We start from the raw sequence: 14,193 nt of genomic DNA, 5'->3' as shown, positions 1-14,193 counted from the left end.
TTTTCATGGATCAGTGGGGGAGAAAAAGGGGAGAAAGGGTCTGAAGGACCTGTGTGTTCTTTGGTGTGGAGAGTCCTTCCATCACTGCCAATTAGCATCTCATGTATTATTTAATATCTTAAAGAGTTGCCTTGTATAGTAAGGGATTAAGTGAAATGTTCCATGATCACAAAACTCATATGTGACTGGGGTAAGTCTCAAAATCTGTCTTTTCAACGCCAAAGTCAGCTTTCTACGTCCCTTTCCAATGCTTTACATTTATAGCTCTAGGTGTATGATAACATTCACTCTTTCTGAATTTCAGTGAGAAGTCTGCTGCACATGACTCCCAACTAGATTATCAAGTCTTTTTAGGTCAGAGACTATGTCATTGTCTTCTGTATCAACAGAAATGGTGGCATGGTGGATAAAGCACTGGGGCAGGAAGACGAGTTCAAATCCAGCCTGAGACACTACTAACCGTGTGACCCCGGCCAAATTTTTAACCTCTGATTGCTTTAGTTTCTTCATCTGTAAAACGGAGATAATAATAGCACCCACCTCCCAGGGTTGCTGTGAGGATCCAATGAGATATTAATAATTGTAAAGCACTTAGCATAGTACCTTGCACAGAGTAGGCACTTTATAAGTGTTGGCTATTACTGTTACTATTATTCTGTATCTCGGACAGTGCCCAGAGCTTCCCCAACACAGTTAGCATTATTAATTGCTTGTTGGCCAATGGGGATGTCCAGCATACAGCAAACTATGGTAATTCAGATATTATTGTCTGATCCGTTGGGTTGGAGTGTTGGGTCTGTGGGCCTATTGTGTTTCTAACTTTGGACAAATAGCAGGTGAACACAGCGATGCCGGAGGAGAAGGAATGCATGCACACTAAATCCAATTTATACCAAGCCCTGAGCACAACCCTTCCAAGCCACTGGCTTATTCTGGTTTTGGTGTCCAGTAATAGAGTCAGAGTCTTCAGAACTTACGTTAAAGATGTTATGGAAAGGTCGCCATTCTGCTAGCCTGTTAGTTAATGCCATGTTTTTTTCCCTTCAAGATGATATTGCTGTTCTCACCAAGTTCAAGGCCACAAATCCAGAAGGTATTGTACTAACCAGAACAATATAAAAAGATCTCTTGTTCACCGCCCTGTTAATCATTTGTATTGTGCTTTGCTTTGTCCTGTTACCACCACAGCCTTCTTCCTTTTCCCAGACATGGAAAACTCATTGCTGTCCTTCTGAAACCCAAATGGCAGAAAATCCATCCATTCATTCATTCACTAACCTTTTATGTAATGCCTATTATGTGCGTAACAATACGTCAGGCATTGAGGGAATCTCGGGAGGAGAGTCAGGAAAGCAATCTCGAATTTCAAAGACTTAATATGTTGTGGGAAGATGAAAACAATCAAACAATTTAAATGCTAATGACTAATAATTTTGGATGAATCAGTTTTCTTTTAGTGTAATTATTTTAAATAATTTAATTAGTTTCAGTCATTAAACACTGGGGATTTTGATATTGAGGTCGGTAGCACAGTGGATAGAGTACCCCTGCCTAGTGTCAGCAAGATCCGACCGACCGAGGTCAGATCTACCCTCAGACACTTAATAGCTGTGTGACCCTACACAAGTCCCTTAATTTCTGCTTGCCTCAGTTTTGTCAACTGTAAAATGTGGATTATAATATCACCTCTTTTATAGGGTTGCTCTGAGGATCAAGAGATAATATTTGTAAAAAGCACTTAGTGCAGTGCCTGGCACATAGTAGGGGCTATATAAATGTTTATTCCCTTCCCTTATTCTTTAAGTTTTCACATAAGAAGATATCAGATGTCTTCTTTCCTGTGTAGAAAAGGGGGATTCTTTGCTTGGAAGAAGACATCAGAGGTATTCTTTCTTGAGCAGAAAAGAGAATTCTCTTATACGTAGGAAAAGAGATTGCATACAACTATTGGCTCCATCTGTTCCGAAGAGGATGCAGAATGATATAATAGAACGAGTTCTGGATTTAGAGCCAGAGATCTGAGTTGGAATCCAGGCTCTGATACTAACTGTATGATCTTGGATGAGTCATTTAACTCCTCTGGGCCTCAGTTTCCTCATCTGTAAAATTAAAGGGGTTGGTCCAGATGACGTCTAAGGTCTCTTTCAACTCATTGATCTTATTACCAGGAAGAGAAATTGAAAAAAATATTGTATAAAACCATTCAGTTCTTGCCTTTAAAAACTTCCATACTAAGTTTTCTCTTTTTGCTGCCTTTTAGAGACACCGTCCACTGAAAAACTTTACTTAAGGAGCTGAGTAGCAGTGGAACATTTCTTAGAAATGTTGTTAGAAATAAATAAGCAGAACCAATTGACTAAGTAGAATCACGCAGAATTAGAGAGGGCAAGAGCCTTTAAACCATCACCTCACTTTTAAGGTGAGGAAACTGGGGTTTGACAATATGGTGCAAAGGAAAAAGCACTGGATTTGGATTTATTGAACTTCAGTTCAATTCCTGCCTTGTGATCTTGGGCAAGTCACGTAACTCATTTGTTTCTCAGTTTCTACATCTCTAAAACGAGAGGCCCGCTAAAGTCTGCTTCACTTCTAACCCTGGGGGCCTATAAGTGATTTGTTCAGCAAGCAAACCAGAACCAGGTACCCCCATCCTTCTGTATTCCTCATGATCAGTCTGGCAATTTCATGTATAAAGCCCTAAAGTTACATTATACTTCAAATTATCCACTCCCCCCCTTTTTTTTGTCAAATCTCCTGTTCTTTTTGTATATGCTCGGAATGAAAGTAAATCTCTTTCCCTCAATATGTTTTCCATAATGACGAAAGATTCTATCTTTTTATTCTTTCCCATTTTACTTCCCTGACCTTTAAAGCTAATTAGCCAGTAAACTCCTTATTAAACACTTATTTTGTGCCAAGCACTGTGCTAAGCCCTGGGGATCTCCCCCCAAAATGGCAAAAAACAAAGCAAAACCCAAAACAACAACAACAAATTGTCCCTGCTCTCAAGGAGCTAACAGCCTAATGGGAGAAAAAACTTGCAGACAATTCCGTACAAACAAGCTAAAGACAGGCTAAACTGGAGATGATCCAAAGAGGGAAGGTACTAGAATTAAGGGAATTGATTAGCTAGTCGATTGATTGACTCCACCATCCACAGAAACTCCTTCCTGTAGATGACGGGATTTCAGCCAGGACTTGAAGGGATCCAGGGAAGCCGGGAGGCAGAGCTGAAGCAGGAAAGATTTCTAGGCATGGGGCATAGCCAGGGAAAAGACCCAGAGATGAGAGAAGGGGTAAGAATAAGGAGGCCAGGGTCATTGGCTCGTTGAGTTAGTGTGGTGTGGGGGCAGGAGTGTCATTCCACCGCTTGGGGTGGGGGGAGTGGGGAAGACATGCTGGTGCCCTTTTCAGTCCAGTGTAGATGTCCAACCACACTTCCTAGGCTTAGTGACTGGTAGACCCAGATAAACCCAGCTGAGGCCCAACCTTGTGGTTGGGGATGGGAAAGGAAGAAGGCTGATGAAGCAAAAGAAAAATGAGTCTTGTGCCGCACTCTGCACGCTCGTTTCTTGTTTGGTGTCATGCTCTTTGTGTTAGGGATGTGCTGCGTACACAGTAGCTTTGTTTCCTACCTTTCAGATACTGATTCTACAGATGATGACAAGAAGAGCTAATAGCCCAGCAGTACTAGTGATGGGGAAGGGTGGTATGACACACTGAATTTGGAGCCAGAGGACCTGGGTTTGAATCTCAACTCTGCCCACTTATTACCTATATGTCCTTGGGCAAGTCACTGCAACTTCTAAGACTGTGATTACCCAGCATGTAAAATGAAGGAAAATAATGAAGGGCTAGTTTATTTCTTAGCAAATTATTTCCGCTATCTCTAAATCTAAGACACCCTAAAGCTCTGAGCCAGGAAAATACATGTAAAAAAAAAATGTCTTTTGTGATACTTCAGAAGAGAGAATAACGAAGCCTATGAAAGTGTACAAAGTGTTTTCCTCTCTCAAACAGTTTAGGGTGAATTGTGCCAGCTTTATTACATGCCCTATTTACAGCAAAGAGCCTGAGAGAGTTGGAGTGACTTGCCAATTGTAACGCAGCTAATGAATGAGCTAAGATTCGAACCCTTACCTTCTGATTCCAATGCTGCCTCTCACATCTTCCACCATGCCCCACCCTCCCCCACCACTGTACTAAGAATATTTTCTTACATTCACTTATATTTCTTATTATTGCTAAGGACATTTCATATGCTCTTTTGAGAAGTTTTGAGATGACAAGCTTCATCTCCTTGTTTGCCTCAGTAGGTACAGGGTAGAGTACTCAGCTTCTGAGATAATTTTTTCTTAGTGTTGGTGAGTCCTGTAAATTGCCCACTTCAGCCCAAGGTGTTCTTTTCACATCTGTCACAAAGATGTCAGTCTTACAGGAACACAGCTCGAAATTATATAGGACTGAATTCCATTAATGTTCTGGCTATAATGGGCCAAATGTAATTTCTAGCCAACAAGTTGAGGTGCTAGTGAATCTCAGATGACAGACCATATGGGCATCCCTTTGGCTGGCAAGCAGGTGTGAATATTCTCACTCCAGAAATGTAATTTCTATTGGGTATAGTGATCAGTGTTCCTTCAAGGGTGAGGTTATAGTCAGCTTAAAGAATAAAAGGAGGTTAACTATTTGTAGTCTTTTGTTGTGATTACAAAAAACCATTTTGTAAATGTTCTTTGTTGTTGCTGTTAGTGCTGGTTTGGAAATTCTTTTTAGCCACCCAGCTCCATGTGGAGTGTGGGCATTTAATTCTGTCACTGTTTTTTCCTTCCTTTCATTCCCCAGAACTAGACCATCGGAATTCTTGACAGTCCCTAATGCTGTAACTAGGCACTGAGCTCCTTCCCTGCAGATGGACAGTTTTTCATGGAATCTTGTTCCTCTCTCCTCTAGGCGAAGAATCCAACGGACCTCTGTACGAAACAAATTCCAGTGCAGGATCTGAACTCCCAGGCAGCTCAGAGGTATGCTTGAAATTAGTCGCTTCTCCTCCTCCTAAACCTCACAGCAGAGGAGGGATACAGGGCAGGAATTTTTTTTTTTTGAGAGAAGAAAATGTACTCTTTGGAGGTGGTGAGGCCTTTTGATTCCAAACATTTGCATAGTTTAAACTATGCTTGTTTTCTCCCAGCCACATTCATCTTGTGTGATAAATAAAGCAGGTAGAGTGCTCTGTGCAGATCCTAATATTTCATCTTTCCAGGGGCTGTTGGAGTGCAGAAACAAATTAGGAACTGCATCATGTCCTTTTTGTATTTGATTTAAGGCTTCCCAGGCAGCAAACCCAGCTACACTGTGACTTGACAGAGAAGAGGCCATCTCTGGAATGAAGCTGCCCTGGCAGCTTTATATTTATAATACTGGCCTTGATAAGAGAAGGGCTGGTTTGGTGGGTTTTTTTGTAACAGAATTTTTTAACCAAGTTTATGAAAACAAAGCAATTTGAATATGCATGTTCTCTTTGCTGTCTGTTAGAAATATACCTTCTTAAGAGAACAAAGGAGGTTAATGATTTGCTTAGCAAAGTATAAGGTATATTTCCTTCTTTATTTACATAAATATTTATATATTTACAGCACTGATATGAGGACCCAAGGGACCACGACTGGTTCATTAGAGTCTATGCTTCTTGGCCTCTACTGGACCATGCAGCTCATAAAATAGAAAGACGGATGAATAGATACATCTGATAGATAGAAAGATACATACATACATAGATACACAGATAAATACATAGATAGATAAACGGATGGATAGATCTCATGACCTAAGTGCTTTGTCAATAGATTTTTAAGTATATGTTTTTAAGGAAAGGTCTTGGGGTTCTGCTAATTAATCTTTAGAACAGCGTTCTTAACTTTTTTATGTTGTGGTCTCTTTTGGCAGACTGGTGAGACCTATGAATCCCTTCTCAGAACATTGTTCTTAACTGGCTAAAATAGAATTGCAAAGGAAATCATTTACGCTAAAATACAATTATCCAAAATTTAAACGTTTGTGGGCTTCAGCTTAAAAACCCTTGCTTTAAAGCACAGATGTCCAATGAAGAAGCCACAAGAGGAAATTGAGCTTGTTTCATTGTCAGTTCATTTAAACCTAAAGAGCTTCGTTATCAAAAAGTCACTTGGCCCTGGGAACAATTATCATAAAAGGTGGTTTGTGGTCCCTCTCACTTAGGTTAGGCTCTCTTGGGTGTGTCCATATCCTAGGAGACAGACCACTGGCCAGAGTTTTCTGTTAGCAATGGGATTTCTGAAAGTTTAGTGGACAAAACATTAAATATTAAAACTGAATCTATGTGGAATGAAGTGGAAGGTTGAAAAAGTTTTCTCAGTCATAATAATAAAATTATACTTTAAAGAAAAGATTGAGATTTCAGAGGTGGACAGGAGCAGGATGGTGATGGTAGGGAGTGATGAAATGAATAGATTTAATCAGGCCCACAGATCAATTCAGTTGATCATTTCTTGCCTCATTTCTGCATCTTTCTTGAATAGATATGGCTATCATGTTGATAGAACTGCAATCCAAGATATATAGCCACCTGGCTGATAGTTAATTTTTCATTTTTAAAGTTTGTCTTAATTTGCTTAATGATAATTAAAACTAAAGCTTTTTGCCATAGACTGGGAAATGCGTACATATTTTCTCACAAAGAAACTCTTGATGGATGGATTTCTTATGTCCTTTGACATTCTTTCTTGGTTTTCAGAGAGTGGAGGTAGATTAATGTCCTTCAATAGGAGACACAGTTTCTTTGTAAATGAATCAAGTGGAATTTGAAGCTTCTTTTGTATGGCCTCTCTACCTCTCCAATTTTCCATAAGCCCCAGAGTTAGGTATACAGTTGTACATGTGAAGTATCGCCACATGTCCCCTTGCTTGTTAAAACCATGATACCAGCCCTTGTGGGGGTAGATGCAGCCCTACTAGGTTAGGACCAGTTCTCTGGACTATTGAGCAAAATTCATTTCTGTCTAATATTCTCTAGTCATCCACAAAGTCCTCATTAAAAACTGGAAGTCTAGGATTCATGCTCTGTTCCACATTCAAACAAGGAGAAATTCCAGGAAAGTTGGATGTGAAATTCGCAAGATCCTTTTTTTTCTTAAAGAACTACAAAAGAACTTCCTAGATCATTCACTCCCAAACCACTTCAAAGGATAAGTTACCTTGGTTTTCATTCAAACTAAGTCTAATTGCTGTTTCTGGTAGAGGTGAATCTAATACCTGCAAAAAATAACTTCATAGATAGAAAGCCCAACATTATCACATATTTCTGCTTAGACCAACAAACTGAAGTATAAGCTTGTAAACAATTCAGTTGTCCACGATGCCCCAAAAGTGTGAATGAAGAATCTGCGAATTAAATTCATTTTATCCTCTTCATTACAAAAGGAGCTCCCTTCTCACACTTAAAAGCTTTAAAACACTCATGAGGAGTTATCTTCAGTGCTTTCTTAATGATCTAAGTTACCATTCTGTACTTGGCAGCCATTTCTTACCAGTGATGGTTTTATAATGGGATGCCAGCCTGAGTTCTACAATGGCCCTAGAGATAACTGGGATATATTAAAAGAACTCACTGGAAATTATATAGTTATAATCGACTTTTGGATCCCTGCAATATGGATAGGACTTAGAAGGTCCAGCTTCAAAGAATGCTATCCCTTAGACTAGCACCCATTTACCACTTTGCTTACATGGCAATTATAGTTGAAGGCTTTTCCCCTTTCCCCCCTCTCCCCCACACAGATAATGTAGGTGTAACTTTGTGGAATTCTCAGAAATTGCCCCAATATTAAAGATTTGTCAACTCATTTTTGGAAGCTCGGTGAAGAAAATGGCCATCAGTGTTTTTCCTGATCACAGTAGCCTTTCTTCCCATCAATCAGCAGACCCAAACTCAGTCGAGTTTCACAAATGAAATTACCTTTCATTTTCTGACTGCTCAGACTAACTACCCTGTCTCTATCCTTATCCTGATATTATATTTCCTTGGAGGACACCAGGCTATTTTGTACAAGGGATTGTGGGAGGGGAGGAATTACAGACTTGATCAGAATTAAGCAGTCTTCCTCTGACTAATGAAGAACAAACATGAGTCTTGAGAGTTATTACCACCGTGATCTATGAGTTGTAAAATGCATAAGAAAGATTATAGAATGAACAAGAGCTGCAGAAAAGCCCCCCTTTTATTGTAAGATTATAAGAAGCAGCTCTCAGAGAGAAGAAGATAAAATGCTCTATACCTCCTCCATCCCCCTCATAAGTAGCATGAAAAAAATGAGATGACCTAAATTTACTTTCACAAACTTGTTTATAGCTTTCCATTGGAAAACAGAAGTAACTTGTTTTCTTTTCCAAAGCAAGAAGTTGTAAAGTGGCTGTGGACATATGACCTGTCTTTGAAACATTCAGTATCCTCCCTTTGAAGTAATTTCAGGCAAACTGTCCACCTTTCTGAGGATGACCTTGCAAACCGCCTCTGCATTTATTCATAAGGTTCATAGAGGAAAACAGCTCGCCAGACTTGCTCCTGCCCTTTAAACACAGATGTGCTAAATTGGCTTGTGTATTTGCATGATCAGGACTCTTGCTAGTGTAGGATGGCATGACTAGGATATGCCATAGCCTTGTTTGGTATCAGTACATTTGGGTTCGTTAATGGAAATACATTATGTAAGGTCAGTAGGGTTTGTAGAAATTGTAGAAAAATTGTTAAAAGCACATTTGGTGAAAAGTAAGTCTTCAAATAGCCTGGTTGTATTCTGTGCCGGACTCCTGATGCACCTACCAACCTTGTCTCTCATCCCTGCTTGTGGACTCCCTCGAGGACCCTAAAAAACGTTGCTAGTTTTGACATGATTATCATGTGGGAAGGGGCTGTGGTTGAGAGATGGAGAATGAATATTACTACATTTTCTTAATAATTATCTTGCAGAGGACCTTGTCTCTCCCTTTTCAGTGTTGGTCATTTCTCATTGTGCCATAATTTGCTGGATTCCTGCTGGAAACTCAGCTTATCTTATACCTCACTGCATTTATTGTCTTGCTGAGGTGTGTTTTGACAACTTTGCATAGTAATTGGCCTTCCCATAGTACCACTCAGTTTCCAAACCAGCCTTGCATTGGGATCAGCTTAAGCATATAAAGAGACTTTTCAGAGGTAAAAGCAAATTTACAAGTCTTGGCTAGAGCTCACATTTTCCTACCCTGACTGCTCCTTGTTTTTTTGTTTTTTTTTTAGCACCTTGTTATGTACACATCCTAACAGATACCACCCAAAGCTGTTTGCATGAGCTTTGAGTACCCCCCTATGATGTGCATGCTGGAATCAGTTACATCAGATCGCAACTTCTGTTATTCACATACACTGGAGGAGGTCTTAAGTACTTTTCAATCTCTAAATCGGCATTGAGAAAGTTTGTGTGTGTATATATGTATGTATATAACATATACATACATATATACACATATTCTTTGTGATGTTAAACAAAAAGCAAAAAACAGATTTTGAGAAATCAATTCAAGCCTCTTTCAAGGTATTCAGTGTAATCATTTCACATTGACTTGTTGGAAACAAAGATGATGAAGCAGTTAATTCTATTTTTTTCCCCTAAAGGTCCCAGCTCAGGGTGTTCTAGAAAAAAACAAAAAAGCTCTGTCTCCAACCCTGAGCTTCTTTGTTTCTCTCTATGTATCCTATGAATTTTTTTGTTGTTAAAATAAAGCTTCCCACTGCCTTTGCATCATCACTAACAACATATATCTCTTCCATGATGCTACTGGCAGGGTCTAAGCAGCACTGAGACTACCTTGCTCATCTCTGATCATCAAGGGGTAAGCAGCTACCAGCAATCACACCTCCATGCATGAATATGAATGTGGTGTCTTTAGTGGATGGTGACAGCTTCTTGTCCACTTCACAAATATTTTCCAGTTCCTCATATGTGATATTCAGGTGTGTATGAAATCATCTGAAGTGTTCTTACTTCTTTTTAAAGGAATGAATCTCATAGGATTCATTGAGTTTAAATTTGGGTCTTTGCCTTACCCAACTGTGGTCCATCTGATGGTCCAGCAAATGGGTGATGGCTTTGAGGATAGGGGGGAAATGCCTGATTGATTTAGAAATCCATTTGGAATATCAATGGAGAGAACTGGAAAGTTTTGGGTTTTACACTAGTCAGCTGGTGACACTTTGTTTGGAAGAAGAATGGGGATGTTGGTGTGCTTTGAATTTTGACTCATTAACATAGATGATGATTTAATTCTTACTAACATGCTGATCTTCTGGACTTGACGTGAAAGCATTGATTTAACTGTATTTTAAGAATTTGTAATTTGATTGGTGGGGCTACCCTTTCCACTGAAGTGATTTCTTACAACCCTTCAATGATCTGTTCTTTGAGAGTTGAACCTTGTCGATACTTTGAATATTGTGTTGAAGAATGTATTGGCAGTACTTTTTCATATTTCATGCATGGCATATTTTCTATTACCATAGTCTGTAAGAAAACAATGCTATTTTGATTGTACAGTGATGGCCATCTTTACTGTGGTACAATATGTGTATTTATTTTTTTGATGGAATTTGGTGCTTCTCTGTAACTGATGACCCATGTGCTAAAAGATATTTACTTAAGCTCATTATTAGTGGCTTTCTAAAAGTAGGGAATAAGCTTTAAGATATTTTAAAATACTATTTGAAATGTGTTTTAGAATATTTAAAAAATTTATTATGTATGATGAATCTGTGGTTCCATTGTACTTAAATATTGTTGGATGTCACGCTATTTTTAAAAGAAATATAATCCAGTTTATTTGTTGATTTATAAATATTGTAACTCATGAGCTTCTGTTTCATATACATGTACATAACAGTGCAAACTGGGGTGAAACAAAAGTCAGAATACAATTGAAAACCAGGATGCAGTGATTTGTGTGTGTATGTGTGTGTGTGTGTGTGTGTGTGTGTGCAAATCATATGAATTCACTTTCCACTGACATCATGCTTGGTGTGCAAAGCAGTATGGTGTAGGAGTTAGAGACCTGTCTTTGGGTCTAGATTTGAATTTACCCTTTCAGTGCCTCTGGTAATTCTCTAAGACAAATACCTGGTGAGCTGTGGATCTCCATGAGTGGAAGAATTTCTTATCTACCCCCCAATGAAATCATAGATCTGGAACAAGAAAAACAAAAGCACCTTCTTTTCACCAATACATTTAATACTAAAGCTTCTCTGCATGTAAATATAGTTTTATAAGATCCAAGAGTCAAACATATATAGTTAGAGGTGTCATAACTAGATGTAATGGTCTTGGAATGAAGAAACAAACGCTTTGGTGAAATTAGAGCTAGCATTCTCATGGAGAAATGAAAGAAGCTGGTCTTTTAGTTTACTCTCCCCTCATTTCATAACATTCCCTGGTTGCTATTAAAAGGAAATATGATGGTCAAACTGAGTCATCAGTCATGGGCGAAAAGGAGCTGACTCATTGTTGACTTAGTCGATGATCTTTTTTTCCCTTCTTTTTCTTTACTTTTCCTTTTTCTTTCCCCAGCTCCCTCCCCTGCTGATTCCTGGGATATCTTAATATGTAAACCTCTCAGGGTCATTCACAGTGCCAGGGATATCATTCAATGATTCCCTAGCTTTATAATGGAAGCTTAACTTTAAGACAGCTTTCATTGAATCTGGCATCAAGTCAGATCAGTTGTGTATCTCCAAATGATTGGAAAAGTAGGGGCTGTAGGTAACAAGGCAAAGCTCTTTCTTCTGACTAGATGCTGGCATTTTCCTTGTAATAGTATTATGTAGGGTAGTCCTAAAAGATTACAGAATCTCAAAAATTCAGAACTGGAAGGAGCCTCATTGGTCATCCCCTCACCACCCTAACTGGACACACTGTCTCTTCTACAACATACTAGCCAAGTAGTCATTTAGTTTCTTTTTGAGGGAGACCCCAGTGAGGAGGACTTCCGGTAAGGGGGATCCACCAATCTCCCTACACCAATTAGTATTTGCATAGGACTGTAAGGATTTCATCATTCTTTCTTTGCAAGGCCAGTGCTGTGTCTGTTATACCGCACTAAGCCTCAAGGTTATTTGGTTTTGAATGCAGGTTTGTCTTCATTTTGTACCATGTTTTGAGTTTTATTACCTAAAGTCTGCATTCTATTATTTGACAATGGAACAAATGTTGTCAACCTATTGGAAGGTATGACTTTCTGGAACTTATTAAATATTGGTCGATAACAAGTTTGTATTGTAGAAGTTGATAGGAATTGTTTGAGGAACCTTGATTTTGGTGGGAAGCTTTGTTAGTAATGCTTTCAGATATACAAAGAGCTTTTACAAATGATTTCTGCTGTCAAGCCTCAGCGAGCCATAATAACTCTGAAGATAACATAGATCTAATGTTCTAGGCTTGCCAAGCACTTTACGCACATTATTTCATTTGGTTCTTACAACCACCCTGTGAGATAAAGCGCACCAGGTATTATCGTCCTCATTTTACTGATAAGAAAACTGAAGCTCAACCTTGATCAGTCAGACTGCTAGTGAGCAGCTCAGGTGGGTTTTAAACCTAGGTCCTTCTGACTATTATAATTGATAATGTTAATTAAGAGAAACAGCTACATGGCATAATGGGTACAACACTGGACCTGGAATCAGGAAGTCCTGAGTTCAAATCCAGTTTCAGATACTTTTTTGCTGTGTGACTCTGGGCAAGATATTTAGCCTCAATTTACTTTAGTCCACCAGAGAAAGAAATGGCACACCATTTGCCAAGAAACCCCCATGGGTGGTATAGGCACATTATAATCCATGGGGTCCCAAAGAGTCGGACAGAAGTGAACAACGTCTTTCTGTGTGCTGGATGCTAGTCTCCTTACTGTGGGTTAAGGCCTGGCCTTCTGATTGACTTGGTATCAGAAGATCTCAAAGGAAGAAACCCCTTCTACCAATTCAGACCAGCATCTGCTGTCATTTGAAGTCCCAGAGCACAGAGAAGTTAAGTGCTCAAGGTCATACAGACAGTAAGAGTCAGATGCAGGATGTGAAGACAGTTCTTGATCCTAAGGCTGGTGCTATATCCATTATACCACACTCATTCTCTCCAGTGTCTCAGACAACTATCCTGAGGCAATTGTAGGGGGCTTGTTCATCTCCCACACAATGATCACTGATTTTATGAGTCTCCTTTTGCAAGATACTATTGGAAATTTTCCCAGTGTCATTTTTAGACTCAATAATTTCCAGTAAACTAGTTGAATAAAGCTAAGAGATGGTTCACAAGTTTAAACATGATGGAATACCTTTTTTCCTGTTTTTGATGGCCAATTAACAATTGAAGCCATATAGCACTGAATTATTAACACTGAACAGATGCCACTAGAATATTTCTCTTTTTATTGGCTTTGAGAGTAATACACAGAGCCACGAACAACTGCCTCTGAGTATTGACTGTCAGCTCCTCAGGAAAAAGGAAATGAGGGGAGGGGTAGAGGGGTAATATAGGCAGACACCTCAGTAAGTTTCCTTTATCAGCACTGAGGCCAGGCTGAGAAATGGGCTTAATTTACAAGAGATTCAAGTGGTTAGATATCTAGAATCTTTTCAGTGTGAGGATTGTGAGATAATGGAGTATATTACCCAGAGAAGTTGTGAAATTTACTGGTACAGGGAAAATTTACAACAGGGACTCTCTCTCTGGTATGGTTTCCATGAAGAGGGATGGATAGATTCAGTTAACTCACCAAATTTGAGTCTTGCCTTGGATTCTATGGTATATGATTATGTGGATAAAATAAAATAACATTTTCATTCCCAACAGAGATAGGTAAATTTTACTGCCACCCCATAAAACAACTTTTTCAAGAGATCCTGTGTGGCATGTGTTTAGACCGCTAGATTTGCCAACAGGTCACTCGCTAGGTATGTGTGATATTACTTAACTTTCTGATTCTCATTTTTCTCTTCTCTTGGACCAGATAGCATCTAAGGTCCCTGTCAGTTCTAAATTATATCATCCCATAAAGGAAAAAAGTTGCCTCACTTCTTTCTTCTTCAACAGGGCTTCTTTCCATTGTTTTGGACTTTCATAAAAATATTTAATTTAATTA

At 39.1% G+C, this 14,193-nt stretch overlaps 1 protein-coding gene across 10 annotated transcripts in view; it reads left to right on the top strand.

Moving 5' to 3' along the window:
• Window positions 1-14,193, top strand: part of ANO5 (anoctamin 5) — a 138,419-nt gene that overhangs the window by 55,260 nt on the left and 68,966 nt on the right. For 5 of the 10 annotated variants that reach the window (XM_072619333.1, XM_072619329.1, XM_072619331.1 and 2 more), the window contains exons 2-4: window positions 1,049-1,093; window positions 4,954-5,024; window positions 9,856-9,903. In XM_072619333.1, coding sequence (XP_072475434.1) covers window positions 1,049-1,093; window positions 4,954-5,024; window positions 9,856-9,903 — 164 coding nt within the window. The remainder of the gene's footprint in view (window positions 1-1,048; window positions 1,094-4,953; window positions 5,025-9,855; window positions 9,904-14,193) is intronic. The other 5 variants (XM_072619336.1, XM_072619335.1, XM_072619337.1 and 2 more) reach the window with 3 other exon arrangements.

Source organism: Notamacropus eugenii, chromosome 6 (assembly GCF_028372415.1).
Source record: "Notamacropus eugenii isolate mMacEug1 chromosome 6, mMacEug1.pri_v2, whole genome shotgun sequence".
Lineage (NCBI taxonomy): Eukaryota > Metazoa > Chordata > Mammalia > Diprotodontia > Macropodidae > Notamacropus > Notamacropus eugenii.
This window is presented reverse-complemented; position numbering and strand designations above follow the sequence as displayed.